The sequence below is a fragment of the Vidua chalybeata genome, chromosome 7 (assembly GCF_026979565.1).
Source record: "Vidua chalybeata isolate OUT-0048 chromosome 7, bVidCha1 merged haplotype, whole genome shotgun sequence".
Taxonomy (NCBI): Eukaryota; Metazoa; Chordata; class Aves; order Passeriformes; family Viduidae; genus Vidua; species Vidua chalybeata.
The window spans coordinates 31,936,296-31,960,500 of record NC_071536.1 but is presented as its reverse complement, the minus strand read 5'-3'; the positions used below and the strand labels follow the sequence as shown (position 1 = coordinate 31,960,500).

The window sequence follows — 24,205 nt, the reverse complement described above, 5'->3', positions numbered from 1 at the left end:
TTTCTTCTGTTGAGTCTGTCCTGCTGCAAGACTTAGTTAGAATTTCTCTTAATGGTAATCTGGAAATGAGTGGAGGCTTCTCAGCATTGAGGTCATGGGGCTGAAACAGCTGAAGTTTCTCCTTAATTGCCCCAATAGCTCCTCCTTTTTCATCTTTTGAACCTTACAGAGTTTGCTTATTCAGATCTTAGACGTGTCAGAGAAAAGTGTGTTGCACCCTCCTTGGTAATTTCCTTCAGTCCTATTTGATGCCATTATACTTTAGCTGCTGTTACCAATAACGACCATTATAATATTCTTTTTATTAAATAACAATGAGTGTGCTTTCTGTAAGTTAAGTCTGATCTGTATCTCATAAAAAGGATTTTGTAACACATTGTAGTGTCTCCCCAGTGCCGTGCAGAGATTACTGTTACACACATACATGCATAAATTTGATTCAATTAAGGTAGGAGGTGTGAAACAGAGAAAAACGCTCTGTTGCAAGCTTTATAAACAGCATCTTCTTTTTATATAATCCCTGCCATGCAAAGTAGTTCAGGTAGCAGAAGCAGTGTAGTTGCATGGAATCGCTTTCATTTGAGCTAATTAGCTCTTCCTGAGAACCAGAGTATTGGCCCCAGTAGAGCAACCTGAGCCAGCTTTAGCAGATCTTTGCAGATAGTGTTGACATAACTTCATTTTTAGGGAAGCAGTCTTCCTCTTGGCTTCTCTAGCACAATATAGGTTTTTTTCCATTCCAGTGATGGTTGTCTTTATACTCTTTTTCTCAAATATTTTGCCCTTTACAGTGACCCCAGGGTAACTATTCAAAATTTTACCCATTTAGATGAGTAAAAATAGGTATTCTTAGTTCATTGTAAAAAAGAACTTTGCTAGTATTAGGAAAAACCTGTATTTTTCACAAAGACATTGAATAGAAATAAGAGATGAGAATTGCTTCTCTTTTTTTGAGCAAGTGATTTGCCTCACTGGTGACATCTGCCAGGCAGGAATATTTCCCAATTGCAGGCCAATCTGACAGAGCAGTAATGTGATCAGTTCTAGGTATATGTGACATTGCATAGTATTTCATACATTGATTTATTTTTGTTCCTTTCTCTACATTTTCCCTTTAGGCCAATTGATTAATCACTGATCCTGCTCGTGAATGGGAGCTTGGAATAAGATAACAGCAGCATTTCCTCATCTTTGATACTGATGTTATTTTATTTGGCTATCAAATTCAGACATATGAAGGTGGGTGCAGTTCCAGTGGCTGCACCTGAGCTGTGTTTAATTATGTGGGATGTGAATTTGGCTCATTCTGCAGATCAGGGCTGCTGCTGCTGTGCTTTTCACACCTGAGCTTCTTACTGAGGCTCCCCTGAACCCCATCAACTTTGACCTGAAGTGTGTGCCATATGAGACTGCAATTTCTAGCTAAACCTTGTTTTTTTAAGGACTTCTGCTTTGCCACATTCTCCCAAAAATTGTGGTCTAAGGCATTTCTTGGACCTCCTAGAATGTAGTTTACCAACAAATGTAAGTACGAAGAACAAAATCTGAGACAAATTTTATATGCTGAAGAGCAAGGTTAAGTTAATAATTGAGAAAGAGTTTAATATAACACAGTGGCACTTAATAATATATAATTACAATTGAATTTGATTCCATACAGCTGGCTTGAATTTATATATTTCTGTACAGGTTTTTATTTTCTGTTTTCATAATGTACAAAGCTATAAAAATATCCAAGTAGAAAAATTGCTCTGGCACATCTCTCTTGTGTGCAGGAAAAAGATCCCAACAGGCCTCTCTTTTATTTTGGTATTGTGGGATACATTTTTGTCCTGGCAGTTGGCTTCCTTAGGACATCTCTATTAATTGTGGAAGATATCCTGTTATAATTGTGTGTCTGCCTTGGGAGTAGTGTAACAAGAGCAGATCCTCAGACTCGTGCTGTGTACATTTTGGGGAGTCACTCTGACTCCAGGTGAGCCCAGCAGCAGCTGGAGTTCCTGTTCCCATTTCCTGTAAGGGAAACCCAAGGCCACACCACAGTGTGAGCTGTAGCCTGGCCAGTGTGATGATCAGAAAAATCACTGGAGAAAAATCACTCATCCAAACCAAAAAGCCAATGTGGATGGACCTGATGTCATCCAGCTCAGTAGGAGACATTTCCTATAACTAGTTAGGGTCACAGTCTCATGCTGCCACATCAGCCAGTTTCCACGGGGTCCATATCCCCATATCATCTTCTCTAACGTGAGCACAGTCTGCACAGGGCAGAAAAAACAAACCAAAAAAGCCTGTAATGTGCTGAATCTTTTAAAAGACAGAATTTGAGACCTGAGCTAATGTTCTTCTGGGCCAAATACAGCTACTCTGCAAATTCACTGTAAAAGATTAAAAATTAAATGAATCAGAACTTTCAATTTAACAAATGTCAGTGCAGAAGCCACATGTTGCTGTGTGGAGCAAGGGGTATTGCCTAATTCTTGCTGTGTGTCTGTAAGAACAAAAGAGAAAAACGTTCAGAGCTCTCAGGAGAAACAGGGTGATGTTTGCAAATAAGAGTTTCATTTCAGCTAGCAAGAAATGAGCAGTAATTTTGTGATTCAGTTATTAGGAGTTGGCTAGTGGCTACAAAACAATTGCTGCACATTATGTGGCATTTGATGCTCTCCATAGCACAGCACCAATACCTGTCCTGCTCCACTTGGCTTCACAACTCCTTAGCTGGGAGGGACAGAAATAACTGAAGCCATCAAGAGAAGTTCATTTTGAAATACCTGGGGAGGTTGACTTATGGATGACTTCTGATGAAGAGAGTGGAATTGCAGGAAACATCGCCTTCAGGAATAACTCAGTGCTCCCATGTAGTTAAATCAGAAAAACTTGTTATAAATTTATGTTGGGAGCTGTGAAACAGGCGACATTAATAGCTTATTGTGGTGGAAAGCTTTGTACTTGAAGTCTTTAAAGGAACAAAGTAAAATGATTCAGCATAGGAGGAGGAAAAGAATATATTTTATTAGGTTTAAAAATACTTTGTGGCAGTATCAATTATATCATCACATAATTTTTAAATCTATTGCATAGTACAACAAAGAAAAGCCATTATTTTTCTCGGAATTCAAATTAAGAGAAGCTCAAGGGTCATTTTTTTAAAGTGGAAAACCAGTTGTGTATTTTATTTTTTCCTTTTCAGAAAAACTCATGTATGTTTTCTTTGGAAAAAGAAAAAAAAATATATTTTCTCACTTGCTTTGCAGAGAACTGGTATGAGTTTCCCATCACCCAACCAGTGAATGTGACATTCAAGCGAATGGAATCAGTGTTTTCCAGACTGTCAGTTTAAATAATTTTATTTCATAATTACGTTTGTTTGAACTAAATGAACTTAGGATAAATAATTAGGAAAAAATATTTCTTGATAAATATTTAGCATCCACTTTCTCTGAAGTGAGAGCAAAACATCTGTTGTTTTACCTTCCAGTAAGATCCAAAATAATTGGGTCTGGGATACATTTGTGTTGTAGGTTATGCATTAAGTGAGGGGACAAAAAGCAGGAAGGCAGTAAAGTCTGAATATTTTGTTTCTACCATCAGCTCCCATGAGCAAACTCAGTTGTGTAATTTCCTTGGGGGAGTGGAATGGGTAAGTGGGGAGGAGGTTGGTGTTGGTGTCCCTTGAAGATGGTGCCAAATTGAGCTCCAAATTTTTACTGTTTACTATAATTTCATAGCAGCCCTTCTGTTCAGGTGCATTGAGCAGCCTGGAAGCACCAGTTCAGGCATTAAAGCAATTTTTTTTGCACTGACCTGTGAAATTATATTTTATTTTCAGTCCAATGTTATTAGAGAAAAAACATAGAAAAGCTACTTTAGAGGAGAAGAGCTGCTCTTGATAGATAGAATTTCTAGAAATTAAAAAAAAATCCTGAATATACTTTATGTAATCCTTGTCTTCCTGATGCTTAATTTCAAGGTTTTCTACCTGTGAAGGCAGTTTGTCCCCTGGTCTTTTTTTTTTTTTTTTTATATCCACTTCCCAGCGCCAAGAATGAGCAGTACTATTTCCATATTTTCTCTGAATGTCTCAGAGACAAAATGGGGAAAATAAGAAGTGTTTTCTGCTGGGATAAAGTGGCCCAAACATTAATTTTCATATACAGATTTGAAATGCCCTATTCTTTTCAACCTCCCCTTTAGATGAACCTTGAAGCTTTGTGTGCTACTCAGGTGTGGATAATGAAATCACAGCAAGTACAAAACTGTCACAGTGTCACTGAGCTCATGGTCAAAATTGCCCAGCTTTGAAGGATAACTCATTTACAGAAATTCTGAAGTGGCCTCTGTTATTGCTTGAAAAAACTTGTCTTAAAATACATGAGTTTTCTTCAAGATCTGAAATTAAAAAAAAAAAAAAAAGAAAACTAAAAAACTACCTTTTAAAAATCTTTATTTAAAGTGATTGCCATATGTGTAATTTCAGAAGGATTCAAAGCCAAAATTTAGCTATTGGTTTCAATGTCACTCCTAAATTTGATAAGTCTCCTCCAAAATGTTTCCTTGCAAAGCAAATATTTTCTTTGAAAGTAACTGCACCAACAGTTTTTTATTGAGCTTCAGCACTGGGTTAATAGATAGTCAGTGGTTTTCAACTCACCTTTACTAATTTCAAAGAATTACTATTCCAAAGAGTTAGAATTTCCCTTGGCAAGAAAAATGGAAACAAATGCAACTGACTAAATCTGATGTGATTGGCTCCTGTAAGAGTTTTCAATGCAAAGATGCTTAGGTATGTGTCACATACAAGTTGATATTAAACACAAAATGCCATTTTGGATTAATCAAGTCCTCACCACTTCCCTTTTTCTGTGTTAATTGTAAGAATCTTAGTTTGACTTAAAATTTCAGGATCTCAGACCTTTTTTCATGGACCAGGGATTTCTATTTCTTTGACAGAAGAAATAACTGCCTGTGAATATTACATGGGGAAGCACAGTAAGTCTGTCAGAGTGAAATGCTCTCAGTTCTTTAGGAGAGCAATTCCATAAGGGAACAAATCACTTAAAACAAGAAGTGGGGGAAAACAGCATGGGATGGGAATCTTGGTGGGGCTTTTGGCTCTCCATGCTTGTGCTTCTGTGCTTTATCAAATGTACATGTGTTATATAGACCATGTCTTTAACTCTAGGAAATACAGTGGTATGCTGTCTGTCTCTGCCTCTTCAGACCTCTTTTACTCCTCATGCTCAAAAAATGTTTTAGATGGGATCATTTGGAAGAATTTTTGGAGGGGGAAAAAGGCATCCTTCGTATTTTTAACTCATTTGTACAAAGGCCTCTATTGCCAGTGCTCTGCCAGTGGAAATGTTGAGTCTATTATTATCTCTGTAAATACAGGTAGAATTTGCTGTTTTCTACAATTTGCATGCAGGTAAACATGCAACTTTATTATTGATATATCTGTTAGCAGTAGCCTAGGTGATTATTTGCTTGAAGATAAGCCTGTGCTTATAATGCAGTCTGTTTTGCTAGATCTATTCCTAACCTTCTTAAAATGTCAACTCTGTGGTGTCAGAAGGAAAATGTTGAAGGTTTTAAAGGCTTGTAATTCTTAACTACCTTAGAGTTAACTGAAAGAAAAAAAAAAAAAAAAGACAAATATTGTCATTTTTGAACCAGTTGAGAATTTCTAGCCAAATTTCCCCCCAAATTGAGTGTAAAAAAGGTATTTTACAGAGGAGTTCCCAGGAACATGAGTTTGGCTTTAGTCAGGTTTAGAACACAGTCTCATCAGCAGTGTAAGAATCTCATTTGGTTCTGGTTTGTTGGATTTGGATCCTGAAGTTTGTATATTTATCCAACATAAGTAAATTTGGAGGAATAAATTCTAGTTGCACTCTTCTTTCCAAAGGGAGGCTTCCTCATTTAGGTTGGACACCCATTGCTTCATCTTGTGTGAACTGGGAAATGCTCAGCAGACAGGAAGAACTTTCTGTGGTCATGAGCCCCATCCAGGACTGTGGGTGGGAGTCTCTCCCTGCAAACTGCTACAAATCTGAATAAATTAGCAAGTTCTGTGTTCTGATCTTTGACAGCATGAAATCAACACAAATTTTAAAACTGTTACATAATTTCTGCTGCAAGTTCATGTTTAAATACATGAATCTGCTCATCAATAATTGGTGAGGCATCATAAGAAGCTGCACAGACCTTGGGCTGCTTTTTGTTCACAACATTTAAACCCAAGGGTTTTTTTGCAACCTTAAGTGGTTGGTTACTTGATGTTGAATAAATATCTTCTGATTTCTAGCATACATTAGAAGGTTGTACTGCTTTCTGTGAGTCTACAAACCCATGGGTAGCACAGCTATAGCAGAGCATGCCCTGGGAGATAGACTGCTTTCGAGATTTAATATAGTTTTGTAACAGTAAAGAATTAAAAGAAAACCTTGTTGAAATTGTGAATTGTAAGAATGATCCCCACCAGTGCTGCCCAATGAGGTTTAATGTGGCCTTTTTATAGACAGAATTATAATTGACACTTGTATGGTTCTGTGTTTTATTATTTAACATCACATATCACTTCCATGTCATGTTTTAAGTGAATGGGAATTAAACACTGGCTGAGTATTTCAGATAAAATATGTCAAATGTTTTAAGTGGGGTTAAATATAACAGGCTATTAAAAAATAAAACAGAAAATGATGCTGCTGAGAAGGCTAAGTGTTTTGAAACAAGGGTGAGATGCCTGGCTATCATCATATCACTAATTTGTTCTTTTTGGTGTTTTGCTTTTTTTCTCCCATCTCCACGATCCAGAAGAAATAGTTAAGGCTGGGACATTTAAATAAAAAAGCACTTTATTTAAGTATTATTCCACTAAATTCACTGATTATTTCATCAGTAGGTAACACTGCCCAGTCTCAGTGTCCTGAGGATGTAGGGCCAGGGAGCAGAGCTGTTCAGTAGGGAGATGCTCCATGGTTGCCCAAGCTTTCATCTGTTGTGGGAAAAGTGTAAAGGACAAGGTGGAAACATCCAAATGTTGACAGGTGGCCTTGAGGTGCAGTTCTCATTTTACTCCCAGCAAAGAGCTGTCTTTACTAATATCAAAGGCACTGGAAGGTGGCCAGTGGAAATGCTGTTATAGTGCTGGAATTAAATTAAGGCTTTTGTTGCTACAATTACATTGATTTAAAAGCAAAAATGTAATTTTCAGCTCTTCTGACCAGCGTAAGTATGGTGTTAAACTTTTCTCTGACAATTTGTTGGATTAGTCTTTCAAAGGACAAATTCTCTGCATAGCAGGGACAGAAACATGCAAAAAGTTCCCTGTGACCAAAGACACAGAGGTGGTTCAAGTGGCAAACTCTTCCTAGGACAGCAGTTTACCAAAAATGCTCCAAGGACCTAAGGAAAAAATGCAACAGCATCACTTCTTACTTTGCCAACAACGGGGTTTGACCTCTCATGTGCTGTAGGAAGCTGTGACCACAGAAGTATACAAAATCAGAAGCTGGGAGCAGGAAAAAATTGCTGAGTACATTTGAAGTGCTTGGACAGCTCTTAATACACTGCACTGAGCATGACAAATGAATGCCTGTGTAAATCAATAAAGCTTTCTATAAATGGACAAATGGTTTAGTATGAATAACAAAGGAGTGCTCGTGGTAACTGTGGGGTAGCATTCTGCCAGGGATTTTAAAGTTCACTGTCATAACTTTGTTCCTCTTGACCTTTATTGATGATACCTTCAGAGCATGCTGAGCTGCTAACTAGACATACAACCTTTAGCCCTTCATCTCCTGCCCATGACTAGATGATCTTTAAAGGTCCTTTCTGAGCCAAACCAGCCTATGGTTCTATGATCTCCTCTTCCCTTAGTACAGAATGTATATCACTCCTTGCTTGCTTTCTTCCCCCTCCCATCCTTTTGTCTCTGAGACAAGAGTTGAGTGAGGAAAACTATCTTGTACATAATTCTCTTATAGTCGTGCTTCTATTTGTGCATTCTAGTAGAAAATTCAATTAATTTCAATAGTTAATTAATAGTTTTAATTAATTTCATTGTCATTATAAAAGCACAGAGGATTGTCTCTTGAAGCATCAGGTGTGTAGCCTTTTATTAACTTTGAAACCATGCAAACAGCTGTCCCACAGGAGAAAATATCTATGGGAGAGAGAGAATTTAGCTGACTCAAAGAAGTTTTATCGTTACCAGGGCTGTGTTTTTTCATCCTGAGGAAGGAATTAAGATCAATTGACAAAGTCTCTCATAATGACTGTATGTTAGCAGTGGTATCAGTTCAAGGCAGCTTGTTTTGTTAAAGTAGTCTGAATTTTTACCTTTCAAACTCCATCTCACAGTTCAGAGCCATATTGTCTCTAATTCAGGAAGTTGAAGGCTGCTTAGCATTATCCAAGTCATCTTTAAATTTTCCAGTGTTGGGAGAGACTCTAGTGCAAAATATTTTCTCCCAAATCAGAATTGGGAGGGACGCCTATTTTGACGTTTTAGGATCCTGGAATCTGTAATGATCCAAAAGCAGCAGGTACTGATATTTCATTTAGTGGTAGTTGTGCCACAGTTACTTTTGGCTGACTGGATGCTGCTGTGCCTTGTGAGCTGTCCCCCAAAAAACAATGTGTGTGCCTGAGGTGCTGGTGGCAGGCTGAGTGCTCCATCTTTGCTGGGCTGCATCACTTTTCGTGTTGGCAAGGCTGAGGGACAGAGCGTGATTGTTCATTTCTATGTGTGACATAAAATATACCTAAATTCCTGGAGGGCAGCTATGCCTAAAACTAGGAACCACTACAGAAATCAGTGGCTATCTCAGAAAGTGCTGTTCTCAGGAATCTCAGTTGCTTGTTCTCAGCAAGCTCAGTTTTCCCTGCACAGTCCCCTGCCAGGTCATGGATGGGATTAGAACTGGGGTCAGAACTGTCACTGCCCCGGGTGCCTGCAAGTGTGCAAAAGCTTTCAAGCTGGAGAAGAGAGGGGGTCTTCTTCCTGCAGCTTAGCCTTCTACAAGTGTGGCCTGAAAATAAAAATGGAAATTTAATAGCAGTTTCCTTCAAGGAGATGTACTCTGCTTAACTGGTAAAGGATGCCCAGAATATACAACATGAGAGCAAGGCAGATCCTTTGGAGCAAAAATCGAGCAGCCTTACAATAACATCAAAGCCCAGTGATTTCTGTGAAATAAATGAAGGTTTGGATTAGGAGGCAGGGTTTTGAGACTGTAAGTGCTATTACAAATTTTCCAAATGAACACTTTCAGGGGAATGAGGATTATTATCAAGTATTTGGTTGCACTGTGGAGTGGTTTAATATATCAAGTGCTGGTTTTCCCATGTTGTGGGAACTGGCACAGATTCTAAAGCAAAGTCAGTCAAGTGTTCCCTTCTAGTCTAGTCCTCATTACAAGAATGCCAAAGAAGTAGGCATGATTTGCTTGGCAATCAAGAAGCACAAAAGTCGAGCTAACATTGAGTGCATCCTTTCACTACAATTTTAAAATCAGTGGTGTGAGAACAGGTTTTATTATACAGATGTTTCCACTGTGCATTGATAAGAGCTGAAATGTAGCATTTATTTATAATGCTGTCAGGTTTAGATTTCTGAATTTTGGTAGCCTGTTTGTAATGGAATAGCTTGCTGAAATCAGAGGTTCAGTGAAGATCCAGGAAGATTTAGCATTCCATTTTACAGCATTCCAAAACATGGAGTAGGAGAAGCATGGGGAGCTCTCTGTGTATTTCATACAGTACAAGTGTGTGCTGTAGTTCTTTTATAGATTTCTGTGTATAAGCAGTCTGCTCAAACTATTTTAGGATAAAATCATACAATGTATTTTTATGTTAATAAAAATGAAAATTAAAAATAAAATCCAGAAATATATCAATATGTGTGAGTGGAAGGCTGTGCAGACTAATCCTTTAGTGATTGCTTCAAAACAGTAAGAATTTCTTTTGGATGGCATTTTAGGGGTATATTCATAGAAAAATGACTGAAAATCTTTAACTCAGGAATATTTTTATGTAACAAACATCTCTTTATTTTATCAATCAATCTGCAAGAATATGTCTGTAAAATCAAACTTTGGTCTCTTCAGTCTGGAGGACTATTTACCCTCCAGCTTCTGATTTATTACTGCTGCTTTTGCAGCTTCTTCTACTACTTTGCTTCTTCTGCATCTGCCACTTTTTGCTGCCTCATCTCACCGTGCTCTCTGCAGGATCACCCATAGACTTTTTATGGCCTTATGTTGAACCCATTCATAGGTGACATTGTGAAAATATGATGCAGAGCATTTTACCACCTTTGCTGGCTTTAATTATACCCTGGAGATAAAGCACAGATTCTCTGCACTTTGCTTATTTAGACTTTTAAATAAGTAAACTCTATATGCCCTTGTTTCTTACCACACTTTTACTCTTCAATCTCTTTCAAGATGCTGGATAATAGTGCATGTTTGATTTTGCTTCCTAGGCTTACATTTATGATTCAGCTGAATTTGAAATTTTTATTAATGAATCAATTTAATAGACTTTGACATTCTTATTTTGTTGATTCATTGACTTTTTTTAACAAGGAAGAGGCAACTGTGCATCATTCAGAGTCTTTCCATAGATCACATTACATTAATTTTCCTCTAAAACTGCAAATGTTAACCGTATTTGTCACTGTTGTTTTGTGTAGCCACAATTCCATTGAAACAGCACTTGTTTAAGTTTTATAGGTTGACAGAAGGTTAAAGTAACGCAAGTACTGTAAATTTCATAATAGTTGTAATTATGGGAAGATATTGATTTTTGTGTTATGGTTATGTGATGGGAAGTTGTGCATGGGAGGCAGAGAGATTTCTAGAGCCAGTTCTGACTCAGAGATTTTTATATATGTTGTTTTAGTTTCTCAGTCTTTAAGAGAAGACTAGTTGAAACTTGCTCTGATGAAACTGCATCACACTTTAGAGATTTTCCTCTTCCCATACTGTAAGAATTCTTAAAGTCAAATAGATATATAGAGAAAAATACTTTAGTTTACTGTGATTTACTTACCAGATTGTGCTATTTTTGAGTTTTCACTATACAAAAATGTGAGCATAATGAAAACTAAAGACAGATGAAGGGCCCTATTGCACAGGAATTTTTATCCTATTTAAAATTACATATGTGGGAGAAAAAAAGCCTGACTTCAAGACTACATTTAGAGGCAGAAAAATACCTCTCACTCTTGAAATAATCAGATTTTTTTTTGTAAGTAAAGACTATTAAATTTATCGGGGTCAGTTAAAGCATGTAATAATTCACCAATTAGCTGGAGAATGACCTGTGCATGTGGGGTTCCCCACTGCAGAACCAGGCTTGAGAGGGGCTGCCACAGTTAAAACTTTACATGATGTTGGCCTTTGTTTCCCTGTGATAGTGGCTGCCTGTTTGTGTCCAAGTGGTTCTCAGGTAGCAAGTTCCCTCTAAACAGAAAAGGGGGAGGAAGAGAAGAAGATACATCAATATCTTTTATAGTGGTTCATTGCAAACTCTATTGCACCTGACAAGGTGAGATGGTGGACATACATGGAATATCTACTATGATATTGTTCTAAATTTTAATGCAGGGTGTGAATAATCTCATAAATGACTGTCACTTCTGGTTTTACTCAAAGCACCAACCTGCAGCAAAATAAATTGCACGTATTCTGGATCTTGAAGAAGTACAGTAGGTAAGCCCCCTGAGGATTTTTATGAATTGTCATGTGGTGAAAGATATTCTTTGCTAAATTTACATATTTACTTATTTATTCCATTTTACTCTAGGCAGAGAATTCAGCACTGGCTCTGGAAAATGAAAATCAGAGAGAACAGTATGAAAGATGTCTCGATGAGGTAAGGTAGATAAAAAGGTTGTTCTTACCTGCTACTATAATTAAATTAATACAAATTAATCTCCCCCTCTCTTAGAAGGTTGACATTGTTCTGCAATTTTTGTATTACCTCATTCTAATTAATTCCAAGAACGTGTGTCTGGCAGTCAAAGGTGTTGTTCTCCACGACCTCTGCTGTAAATCCTGTTTTGACCACAGCTCTTCAATGAAAAGCTGATACCCTTGTGACCAGTGCATAAACTGGCTTGCTTTCATGAGGAAGAGGAGATTACAATTTGCCTGTCAGGTGCTGTGCACTCCTTTTCTGTCAAGCGGAACACATGTGCCCATGGCTTCTCCCATCAGGAATCCCTCAGGTTTCCCATGTGATACATTCCATAACCCTGGAATTGAGTCTCTCAGCTCCCCCTTAGGGTTACATACACAGCTTTTAATGCTGCTTTTTTTGGTTTTTTTTTGTTTTGTTTTTTTTTTGTTGTTTGTTTTGTTTTGTTTTGTTTTGTTTGTTTGTTTGTTTTTTGTTTTTTTGTGTGTTTTTTTTTTTTTTTTTTTTTTTTTTTTGGTTTTTTTTGGTTTTTTTTTTATTTTTTCCCTAGCTGCTGGCTAGATCAGAGCTTCCAGTTACAGCTGGAATATAATTCACCCCTCACTTTCTGTCTAAGCACTCCAGCCATGCCTTCATTCCAGAAGTGCCTACTGTCTCCTGTTGCAGGGAGCTTTCTCCACACAAGTACTGATGCTCACTTGTTCCTCCCAATAAGGCTTTCCAACATGCCTCAGAGTTTAAAGCAGTTTGAAAGCTCTTAGTGGCTCCAGGAGTTGCTTGGTAGAAATCATTTACCCATTCCATAATAAGGATGTGTCATGGCATAAGTAATTAGCTGACATGCAAACAAAACAAGAACCCCAGGTGTACCTTGGAGAAAAGAGTGCGTGAGCAAGCAAACCACTCAGGGCAGATGACAATTCCAGTCTTCACTGCAGCTTTTTACATTTTTAATTGGCATTTGCTGAAGTGTTAGAAGGCTGAGCAATATGGCTCTGGTACAAGAAACCTGCAGTTTAGTGCAGATTTTCATCAGCAAATCCTCTCTTTTGCCACTGTGGCAGATTTTTGTCAGGGAATTTGCAGATACACCTTCCCCCTGGGTCATGCTCTGGGGTACAGCAGAGCCTTTGTCTGCAGTGGCCTGAGTCACTCCCAGTGCACACTCAAACCATGCATGGATATCTTGGTGATAAGGATGAAATTACCATATAATTGCTAACTTCATTTTAAATTACAGAGCCTGACTTAAAATTGTTTCCTGATTGTCTAGGACAAAATCTGCTTATATAATTAGTTTTGGAAATGAGTGAAGCACTGTAAATGTCCCTTTCAGCAAAACACTCCATGCAGATTATAAGGACAGAAAACATGCTTTTATTCTGTTTGCAGTAAGATGGTGGATTTCTGACCCAGGATTTTTTTTCACACACTGTTTCAGTTTAAAGATCATAGAATTAAATCAAACTATGCTCTGAACTTCATTATCTTCAACATTATGTTGGCTGTTTTCAGTTTCTTCTGTATTACCACGGCTGTGTCCATCTTCTCTCACTGTGTTAACTTTTCCAGGAGAAAGTGCTTCTCACCACCTGTGGGTTTGGGCTTCTCTGGTTTTTTGCTCCTTTTTTGTGTGTTTCACAGTACTTTGGCATAGGCACTGTAACCAGCATTGTTTCAGCTGACACAAGCTTGGACCTAATGCCTTCTGGTCACTGGGGTGAAGAAGTTGTTGCCCATGACTGAGGCAAGAAAACCTCATTTAATAGTTGCAAATTTGGCAGGAGTCCTGGGTCAGTGTCCACCTGAGCACGTTTCTTTGATGGAGCTGCACAGGAAATCACACATCCTCACCCTCTTTCCTTAGAGTAACAATAAAGAGAATAGGAGATGAGACAGAAATTTAATTAGCTAATAACAAAAACTCCTTTCCAGACAGGATTGTTATTGGAGATCTTAAGCAAATAAAATATTTTCCATAAAGACTTTTTTTTAACTAAAAATATTTGAAAATATTTCCACTGTAAAATTTCTTAAGGGCTTTAAGTCTGATGATTACTCTGTTTGTAGCTCATCTTACACCAGCCCCTCTTCTTGAAAGTGAGAATTTCTTCAGCCCTTCCCTGGTCTGGCTCTCGGAACCCTTCAGTGTTTTTAGGAGCAGATGTATTTCAGGAGCAGCCATGTATCTGTGTGTGCTGCAGCCCCACGTTGCCTCAGGGGCACCTGGCAGGTTTGGAGTGAGGAGCAGAGCTGTTCCTGGGAACACAGGGCTGTGATCACACCCCAACCTGAGACAGCTGAGCCTGCCACTGAAACATGGGAGTGTCTACTACAACCATGATTTAAATTTTTAACATTTTGCCTCTGTAGTCAAATTAGTTGTGAGTGCAATGAACTTCTCCTGGGCTGATGCACAAGGAGTGCTTCCCTCCCAAGCCACCACCTGGCCATCCTGGCTGTTCCGTGTCTGGGAGGCTTGACAGGCCCTTGAGGAATTGAAGGCTGAGAACATAATTTGATAACTATTGAGAGAATGCTGCCATCTCTCACTCATCACTCAGCAGCCTCAGATTGCAGCTCCTCTCCCCTGGGCACAGGCAGACTCTGCTCGGGGCACTCAAGCACCATTTAACCTGGCCATCCTGGCAGTGTGACCTGCGTGGTCCCTCAGGGTCACAGCCAAGTGACACTTCCTATGCACAGCGTGCTCTCTGCTCAGCTCTTGGTGGCCATTAAGCTGAATATGAAGGAAGTAAAAATAGCCACTGTGATTTTTCTGTCTGTCTGTAGCAAAGAGCTGAGTTTTTAAAGCTATGCTTGCCATTATTTTCTCTCATTTTTCCTTTTTTTTTCTTAAATCAGTTATTTTACATAGTATTTTTCTTTCGTATAATGTCCCACATTTAATATTGTATAAATGCCTGCAACTGTGACATAAAAATGCACGCTCTGTAATCATTTTCATGGTAAAATTCAATGAAACTCAAATGCTCAGAGAGATTAAATCTGAAAAGCATACGGGTCAAGCTGAGCAGAGTCCTTTATGAATTTTAACAATTATTCACTGATTTTAAAATAATTGTTCATCTCTGAAGTGTAAATGTAAAAAGCTTGGAACAGTATTTGGAAAAAGATGTCATTGAAATGTTCCATGTACTTGATAAATAAGAAAAGAGCTTATTTAAATTCAGACATACTCCATAAATGTATCTTTCTGTTGCTGGAAAATTTAATGCAAAACCCAGGATTGTCTTCCTGTACCTTTGGGCTTTGAGGTTAACATGCTTAATCCCAGTTTCCTATTGTAGAATTCAGCTGTCAGTTTATTGGTAGGTGGCAGTGTCATGGTTATTCACATCACTGTGCCAGCTGAGATTTCTGTCAAAGCTTCACCACATTCACATGCAGGAAATTATGCAACTTAGGGTAGTTGATATTTTTGCTGATGTTTTAAGAATTAACTAATCAAAAATGCAGAGTTATCTTTAAAAAGGCATTCTGTTTTTAAAATTTGAATAAAAGATAAATCTTTTATTTTAGTACACTTGAAATGTCTTTGTGCATATGGAATTATACATTAAAGGCAGCTGTGTAAAATCTCAGTACTTGTAAAAGGCATAACATGTTGCATTAGGGACTCTTTTCTTTGATTCATTCTTTTTATACCTTTTCTATTAAGACCACGTTATGACATATATTTGTAAACATAATTGCCTAAGGAAAAAGTAAAGCTGGATCTTTTATCTCTTTTATCGCAATCCAGAAAAGGAAACATCACCTAAAGATCTTGGCTATTAAGTTCAGCGGAAAGGCAGGTAGTGTGAAAGCAAGGAGTGTCACCTTCTGCAGAACAGCAGACCAAGAAACCAGCCAGCTCTGTTCTATTCCTTGTTTCACCTTGATTAACTGCAGTTATCACAGGTCAAGTACTTTTACAGCCTGATTTTTACTGGGACTGAGCCACAGTTATGTCTCATCTAAGTGAGAATTTCACATTTTCTGCGCCTCAGAAGTCAATTCCTCTGCCTTCAATGATCTCAGTTACCACAGTTTTTGGTAGCTGTGACTATCAGTTTTGTGGAGCTGGTTCATGGTGTTCATTCACATCCATGGTGTCTCCTGATACCTGTAAGTTAAAATGAAGTAGACTGTTGACTTTAGCAGCTTATTTCCATATGCTGTAGGAGTAGAATGGCAACCTCATTTGAAATGCAAGCATTTGGCTATGATTCCACTTATTGAGTGCTAAATTAATTTTAGAAACTGCAGAACATTTCACTGAAGGCTTCCCACCTCTGTTCCTGCTGAATACCAAAAATACAGACCTGAAAATCTTGAATGGTAATAACACAGTTTGCCAAGTTGCTAGATAATAGAAAAAAATAGCCACGTTTTTCTAAAGGACCTGGTTACATATCTTTCTTATTGAGTTCCATGGGAGCTATGGATCACTGGCAGGTACTTCCATTTAGATGCCTCTCTTCACTCAAAAGCTGGAAAGTTTGTCATAAATGCATCAGCAGGTTCAGTTTTTTCCCCTTTGGAATATCATGCCATTTACACTCCTCGGTACAATATGTAAAGCTGTAGGAGTCATTTTGTAGGCTATGCTGTTGTGAGTGACTAGTGCACACTTCACAGAACCTTTTAGTTCTTCCTTGGTAAAGTAACTCTGTGTCAGAAAGTGAAGAAATAATGTATTCACTATGGTTTCTTCAATTTTCAGGTAGAGCAAACAGACCTTAAAGTACCTGCCAGAAGGAGCAGTGTTGGATAGAGAGCCTGAGAGCCTGCAGGGCAAGGCACATGGGCTTTCAAACCCTAGCATGTTTACTTCTGTTGGTTATTACTGTTCTAATATTAGTCTGTGTCTTCTGTTAAATCAGGTATAGAGCTATTCTTTCGGAGCGTTGTTCCACAGGCTCCCCGAAGTTAGGGACTGGCTTGGAAAGAAAATTTGATACTAGGCAATTTTATGCATATGAATGAAATGTAGCTTTTGTATCTAGCAAAACTAAATTATTTGCAGAAGTGAATTAGCTTCTCCAGCTCTTTGCTCCCCACTGAGTTTACATCAGTGTTGGTGGGGGTTTTATTTAATTTGTCAAGAGTAACAAGAATCAATGCAGATTATTTAGTGATACCTGCATAAATTTTACTGTAATTTCTGTAAACCAAAACCAAATCAAAAATCTCTTTTTTCTAAGAGAGACATCTCTACTTGCTCTGCCTAAATGTAGGAGCAAAACTGATAAGTCAGTACATAGTGTGATAACATGTGCATATATGGTGTTGAACCTTCAAGTTAGCACCAACAGAAAATCTTACCTCAGTCTTTCTTTCTCTCCCTCCTTCTTCCACCTCACTGCCCCTATCCTTGCTGGTAAATATAAATTAGAAAGGATGTATAAAATAAATAACTTCAAAAATTCCCTGTTGAATATATAGTTCTACTAATCAATGGTGTGTAATCTCATTCAAGTCAATTATGCTATGTGGGGTGAATCCTTCCAACCACATTTCGATGACAGTAGGTACTTTAATTTTCTGTGGCACTTTATGGTTCCTGCTTGTCATGATAGATGTACCATTTTGTCAATATTTAATCAAGAAACAATTAAACTTCATGAAAACACTCGGGCCTTCATCCTTGGCTGGTAAAAATCCGCTCTAGTGAATGCAGTCAATCCATGCTGATGCACACCAGCTGCATCTAGAACTGTGGGAGTTTAATCTACTGCAAAGAAAAGATGACAGAAGTTGACCAAATGCCCCTCATGTCATGCTGCAATTGATACAGTGCACATTTGCTTATAATGAGGACTAGCACAGAAGTAGTTGATGTGAATTTCATGTATTCTTACTGGTATTATCTGATAAAAATAAAGAAAATGCTAGAAATGGTGGTGGTTGTAGATGGGAGGGGGAATATAAAGCCACTGGCAACTGTGAAACCAATACAGTGAATGTTTATAACAGTCTTTTCACTCACTCTGGTCAGATCTGTCCTTAACACTTTGGGGTCCGCATTGGGTGCCAAAAAAGGACTGTCATGGTTTTAAGCCCTAATGGAGATGAAGCACCACACAGCTGCTTGCTCAGATCCAATAGAATGGGGGAAAGAATCAGCAAAAAACCTTCCTGGCAACTCCCCCAGTTTATATCACATGACATTCTGCAGTGTGGATTTTCCCTTTGGCCAGTTTGGGTCACCTGTCCCAGCAATGCTTCCTCACAGTTTCTTTTGTGAACATCCTCACTGGCAGAGCATGAGACAAGATAAAAAAATGGTCCTTGACTCAGGATAAACACAACTTAGCAAAAAACCAAAACATCAGTGTATTATCAACACCATTCTCATTCTGAATCCAAAGCACAGCACTGTAACAGCTACTGAGAGGAAATAGGAAATAAACCCTGCCCTAGCTGAAAGCAGGACAGGCCACAGAAGAAGGTATTGTTATGCATACACACACATGATAACATATGTAAATTCTTTACTTTTTCAGGTGGCTAATCAGGTTGTTCAGGCTCTACTTACTCAAAAGGTAAGTTGTCATTTCGGTATTTTCAGTGTAACTTAAAGCTTGCAGATGTTCATTGTTTATTTGAGAGATATGTATATATTCTTAAATAGTATACATTTTTAAACTATGTTCACACATTCAGTAAGCAGGGGAAGTACTGCACAGAAAAAAACACTTGTAGGATAATTGCAAACCTGGCACAATGAAAAGATTCACTGTGACTTCTACAGAGATCTGCTCTGCATGAAGTCATGTCTGAAGTGGTCTTTGAGTTAAACATGATTCCATGATTTCATTTTGTCAGGGAGAGAAAGAGGGAAAGACAAACAAAATATAAAGTTCTATAACAATAAGCTGTGAGTATTTCAATATTCATGGAATGATTCTTTGTGACGTCTAGACCACTTGATGGATGTGGCATTATTAAAATGCTTTGGATCATTTATTTGTAAAAAGATGATTCGGAAAGAGACATAAATGCAGTCTTTTAAAGCAGATAGTGCAAAGGAGAATATAAACTGTCTTGTCTACACTTAATGACAGGACAAGTAATAATGTTCTTAAAATGCAGCAGGAAACACAAAGTTAAAATAATAAAAAAAAAACCTCTTGCCACATGCACAGAAGTGTTCTAGATGCAAATGTTTTTGAGGACCAGCTCCAAAGCCTCCCTTTATGGACATCATTCTGCCCAGCAGGACATCATTCAGAATACTCTCTGCAAAGGGAAGAATGGAGGCAGTGGGGACAGGCTGGGTTGAAAGTGTCATTGCTCATCCCACGATTTTTAGATGCACAACAAAGGTTTTTACTCTGGAAGAGGGATACTGCCTTCCAGCAGTTGGAAGTTGCAGCTCAGAGGTGATTTGTGCAAGCCACAACCTCCAGGGAAGTTTGTCCAGCTGCTGTCTGTCTGTGTTTCTCTGTTTACATGTAGGAGTAGGGTCTGTGCATCATCAGAGGACTGCAGAGCTGTTCCTGTGACACCTGCTAGAAATATAACTTGAGGTATTTTCTAAAAAAATCCCAAATACGTGTTTCAATACAGTTTAACTGGAAATTGAGGTATTTTTTCATGTTAATATACACAAAAACCTCATACACATTTTGTATTATAAAACTGTATGTGGTGAAATACTCACCAGAGGGTTAATCTCAATATATTAATCTCTAGTTTGGGAATATTTTGATTGTTTCCCAAATGGAGAGAGGAGCTTGCTGATTTCCTTTGCAAAGGTGTCAGACATTTTGATGACTACATACTTCCACAGTAATTAATCCTTCCAAACCCATAGGAACCAAGGAGTTCCTAAGGATACAATAAAAAGAGATCCCAATACATTTAATAAAGTGATTTACTTAGGCTTGATGGGATTTAACAGCTGCTTACCTATTACTGAGTAATAACAGCTAATTTAATATCCATAGAAAGAGGAAAGAGGGTACTTTTCTAAATGCTAATGAATATTAACTGTAGTGCTCCTGACACCGTTCATGCAAGTCCTTTTATAAGAAAAGACAGGAACACAATAGTGTACAATAAAGAGGAAATTGCACTCCTCACACCAGTCCCAAAAGGGTAGATATCAGAACCCAAATAGTAGCTGGTAAACAGATAAATCTACCATCATGCAGCTGAGCAGTAAGACAGAGTCAGTCATGCCACAGAGAGATAACACACGTCAGGAGCACAGCAAGACATGGAGAAAAGCTGAGAGCTTTCACAAAAGGGAGAAGAGTGATTTTGTACAGTAGCACACACTCCGTGGGCTTTGCTGTGAATTTGAAATCATCCCTCAAGGACTAATTTTCACTTAAATTAAGTACATGCTGTAATGTAGGGAGTAAAGCGCTGTGTGCTTGCCGGGATGTGGAAGGACTGCGATCCCACTGAGAGATTCTGGTGACACAAATTGAGTGAGCAAAGCTTGAGTGATTTGTCAATGTCACTGAATCCTTGAAATGGAATTACAGTCTTAAACATTCACTTTTCAAGTATGTAATTTGTTACAATACATAGAGAATTTCTCTAACATGAGAGAATTTTTTTTGATGTGACTGGAGAAACTATGTTAAATTGAATTTGTGCTGAGTTAGCCACGCAGCATAATTTCACAATTTTATGTAGCAAAATTCTGTGGATTTCTACCACTTAATAATAGAAAATTTTGCCTCTAGGAAATGTAAGAAGTCAGACATCCAACAAAATTAACTGAGGCAAACCTGTATGCTATAATACTGAAAACATCCATTCTTTCTCCTTCTACCCAAAGACTTCTCATATAGCATGAGCTGATTGGACTGCTGAGAACTGGATTTTTAAATTTTTTTTTTCCATGTAAGACCTGGATCAGCAGCTTGAAATTTGAGCTAAACCATTCAATTGAATCATTTTGTGACCTGTGTGTCTACTTCTTGTAATCTCCTCCATAGAAGTGTATTCAGGAGATTACTCTTTTTACTCTGGGTTCTATATGAAAGCCATTTCTCCATTTTCATCAATTAAATAAAAAATAATTTAATTAAGTGTTAATTAAAGCAGAAAGAAGCATGTTCAGAGGAAGAGCAGTGTTTGTCTGGAACTTCTACTGAGGGCATTGGATCCCATTTTGGAGAAGAGCGATTCTAGTTCGCACTGAAGGGATAAAGCAAGACCACAGAGATGCTCAGATATCACTATACTGAAACCCTTGGAGTACTTTAAATATTTGGGATATTGCTACCTTAATAGCTAGTTGTTTGCCCACACGAGAGGAATTATATGCTTCAGACATTTGATAGTTGTATTAATTGATAATTTTAGGACTGCAAGTTTCTAAACTCAGACTTTATTTTACCAGATTACTGCTACTTTTATGTGCCTCATTTCTCCTCTGGGCTATGTGTGGCATTACCACTGGCAGGGTTTATAGCATCTGGGTGGGTAATCTACTATCTTATATTTCATTTTTTTACAGAAATTCTGAAGTTTGAAACATAAATCTTATGGTTTTAAAACTGTAAGATAGGAAGGTTTGGGGCAGAGGCCTTGCTAAGATTTAATTTTTTTCTACACTGTTAGTTTCTGCGAAACATTTTTCCTGTTCAGTGCCCTTAGTAGTCTTGAAATGTTAAGCACTGTTGTAACAGCCAAGGCTTAGCTTTAAATTCTCTGAGTGTGAAAGACAGATAATGATGGGCCTTGATGCTTGCAGTTTCTATTACTAATAGAGATTCTTGCACAAGACCAGGGATAAGAGATCTCACTGAGAGGAAACAAAGCTTCAGGGCTTTAGAAATCATCAGCCTCAAGATTTTTTGAGGGTCATGTTGGAAGGCTCTTGCAATTTCAACTGAACAGCCACTTGACAGCCACCTAAAACAAATGTTATAAAACCATCAGGAGAGAATAACTGCATTCATCCAGTATTCATAAAATCTGATCCATATGCATAAAAAGATGTTTACAGTTTTCTGGGAGTCTCAAAATGAACATACTTTATTGTGTGTTCACCTCTTATAACCTCAGTGCTGGTTACAGCAGAGACTAGAGCAACTGTAGACAAGAATTTAAGCTACATCTGAATACACTTTCCCCCTCTGACTTGTCTTCTCATCAAGCCAGATCATCATGTTGTTAATGATATTGACAGGACAGCATGTAGGGGTGCTGAGGCCTATTTCTGTACCTTCATATGTTGGAAAGTAATATGAGCTAGGCAACACCACAGGGCAGCAAATGTCCTAAATTTAAATAATGGTAAGTATTTTGGAGGTATAAATTTAAAAAACAAACAAACCAACTGAGATATGGCTTCAGCTTATTATTTTTACATGTAATCTTTATTAGGAGACTACCTTTCATGGTTTGTGAAGCTCTTTTGCCTCAAAATGGGCAGCTGCACAAAATACTGCTGAACAGCTCAGTGTCAGATTCTACACTGTCTCCAAAATCGTCTAACAGAATCCTGAGTTCCTTCAGGTGACCAGGAAAAGCAGGTTTTACACTGAAGATAGATATAGACAGAGACAGACAGAGAGATAGATTTGAAAGACATTATTGGTTTGACTAGTTTTACATTTCACCTCTGCTTCTAATAGCCAATTTTAAATCTTTTTCATAGAATCATAGACTTGCTTGTATTGGAAAGGACCCTTAAGATCATCGAGTCCAACCGCTAACCCAGTGCTGCCAAGCCCACCAAACCACATCCCCAAGTGCCACATCTGCACAGCTTTTAAATCCCTCCAGGGGTGATGACTCCACCATCTGTTCCAATGCTTGACAACCCTTTCCATAAGAAATTTTTCCTACTGTACAATCTAAAGCTCTCCTGGAGGCCATTCCAGAGGCCATTCCAGAGGCCATTCCAGAGGCCATTTCCCCTTGTCCTATCAGTTGCTGCTTGGGAGAAGAGACCAGTGCCCATCTGGCTAGAATGTCCTTTGAGGGAGTTGTAGAGAGTGAAAAGAGCCTCTTTTTTTTTTCAGGCTAAACACCCCCAGCTCCCTCAGCTGCTCCTCATCAGATTTGTGCCCCAGACCTTTCCCCAGCTCCACTGCCCTTCTCTGCACTCACTCCAGCTCCTCAGTGTTGTTCTTTAGTGAGGGGCCCTGAACTGAACACAGCACTTGAGGTGTGGCCTCACCAGTGCCCAGCACAGAGGGAAAATCCCTGCCCTGGTCCTGCTGGCCACACTATTTTCATACAGCCAGGATGCCACTGGCCTTCTTGCCCACTTGGGCACATCCTGGGGTGTCTGGGAAGACACAGCCCATCCACATCAGGCACAGCAATGCTGACTTGGTTGTTCCAGAAAAAGCAAGGAGGGGATCAGATTTCAGAGGAGTACCTTGAAGGCACAGTGCCACTTTGAACTTCTTCCTGGCTTGGTGTAGCTTATGCATTTTACTCAGCTCATGCTTATTACAATATCCATCTATTAATTGCTGCTTTATGCTTTTTGTCAGCTGCAAGATGGAACACATTGCTAGCAAAGTCATTTTTATGCTAACAGAAAACTCTGAAAAGAGGTGCCGGGTAGCTACTGTTCTTCATGACAAGATTTTCTTTAATGTTATAATGGATGATCAAACAACCAGAGAAAATGAAGTAGCACATTTTTCCAATTTATACTACTTTAAAAGTTGTGTGTTTATTTCTTCTTAATATCATTAGAGTTTTTACGTGCTTCTGTTACCTGCTTTCTAATCTTACTGTTTTCCCTTGTGTTGCAGGGTCTGAGGGAGGAATGTATAAAGCTGAAAATGAGAGTTTTTGATCTGGAACAACAGAATCGAACTTTAAGTGTGCTTTTCCAGCAGAAAGTCAAACCAGCTTCTGACCTCCTCCTTCAGGTAGGAAATGGCCTTTGTAGGAAGCAAGCTATGAGCTTGATGTTTCTTAAAATTATAAAATACTTCTTTTCAAGGCTATGTCAGTAAGTGGGAAATGACAGCTGATAGATTTAATATATTAGAAGAATATGTTATCTGTACTCTGATCCCATTGAAACTGAAAATGTGTGCCAGTGTGCTCTGATATTGCCTGGAAATCTGGAGAGAGGAGCACACCTGCAGAGTAACTTACTTTTTTAGATGATTCTTTGCTATGATAAATGGAATGATATGGGTTCATTATCCCTCTGCAGGGGAGAAGCTCATGTTCCTTAACATCCTGCTTGATGGTGAACAGTGTAATTTCCTGTGAGAAGACAGCCCATTTATTTAACTTTTGCCATATGTGATACTGTCCTGGTTTCAGCTAA

At 38.4% G+C, this 24,205-nt stretch overlaps 1 protein-coding gene across 1 annotated transcript in view; it reads left to right on the top strand.

The window, feature by feature from the left end:
• Window positions 1-24,205, top strand: part of NCKAP5 (NCK associated protein 5) — a 354,946-nt gene that overhangs the window by 248,605 nt on the left and 82,136 nt on the right. Inside the window, exons 8-10 of the mRNA XM_053948355.1 lie at window positions 11,815-11,883; window positions 18,441-18,479; window positions 23,676-23,795. Coding sequence (XP_053804330.1) covers window positions 11,815-11,883; window positions 18,441-18,479; window positions 23,676-23,795 — 228 coding nt within the window. The remainder of the gene's footprint in view (window positions 1-11,814; window positions 11,884-18,440; window positions 18,480-23,675; window positions 23,796-24,205) is intronic.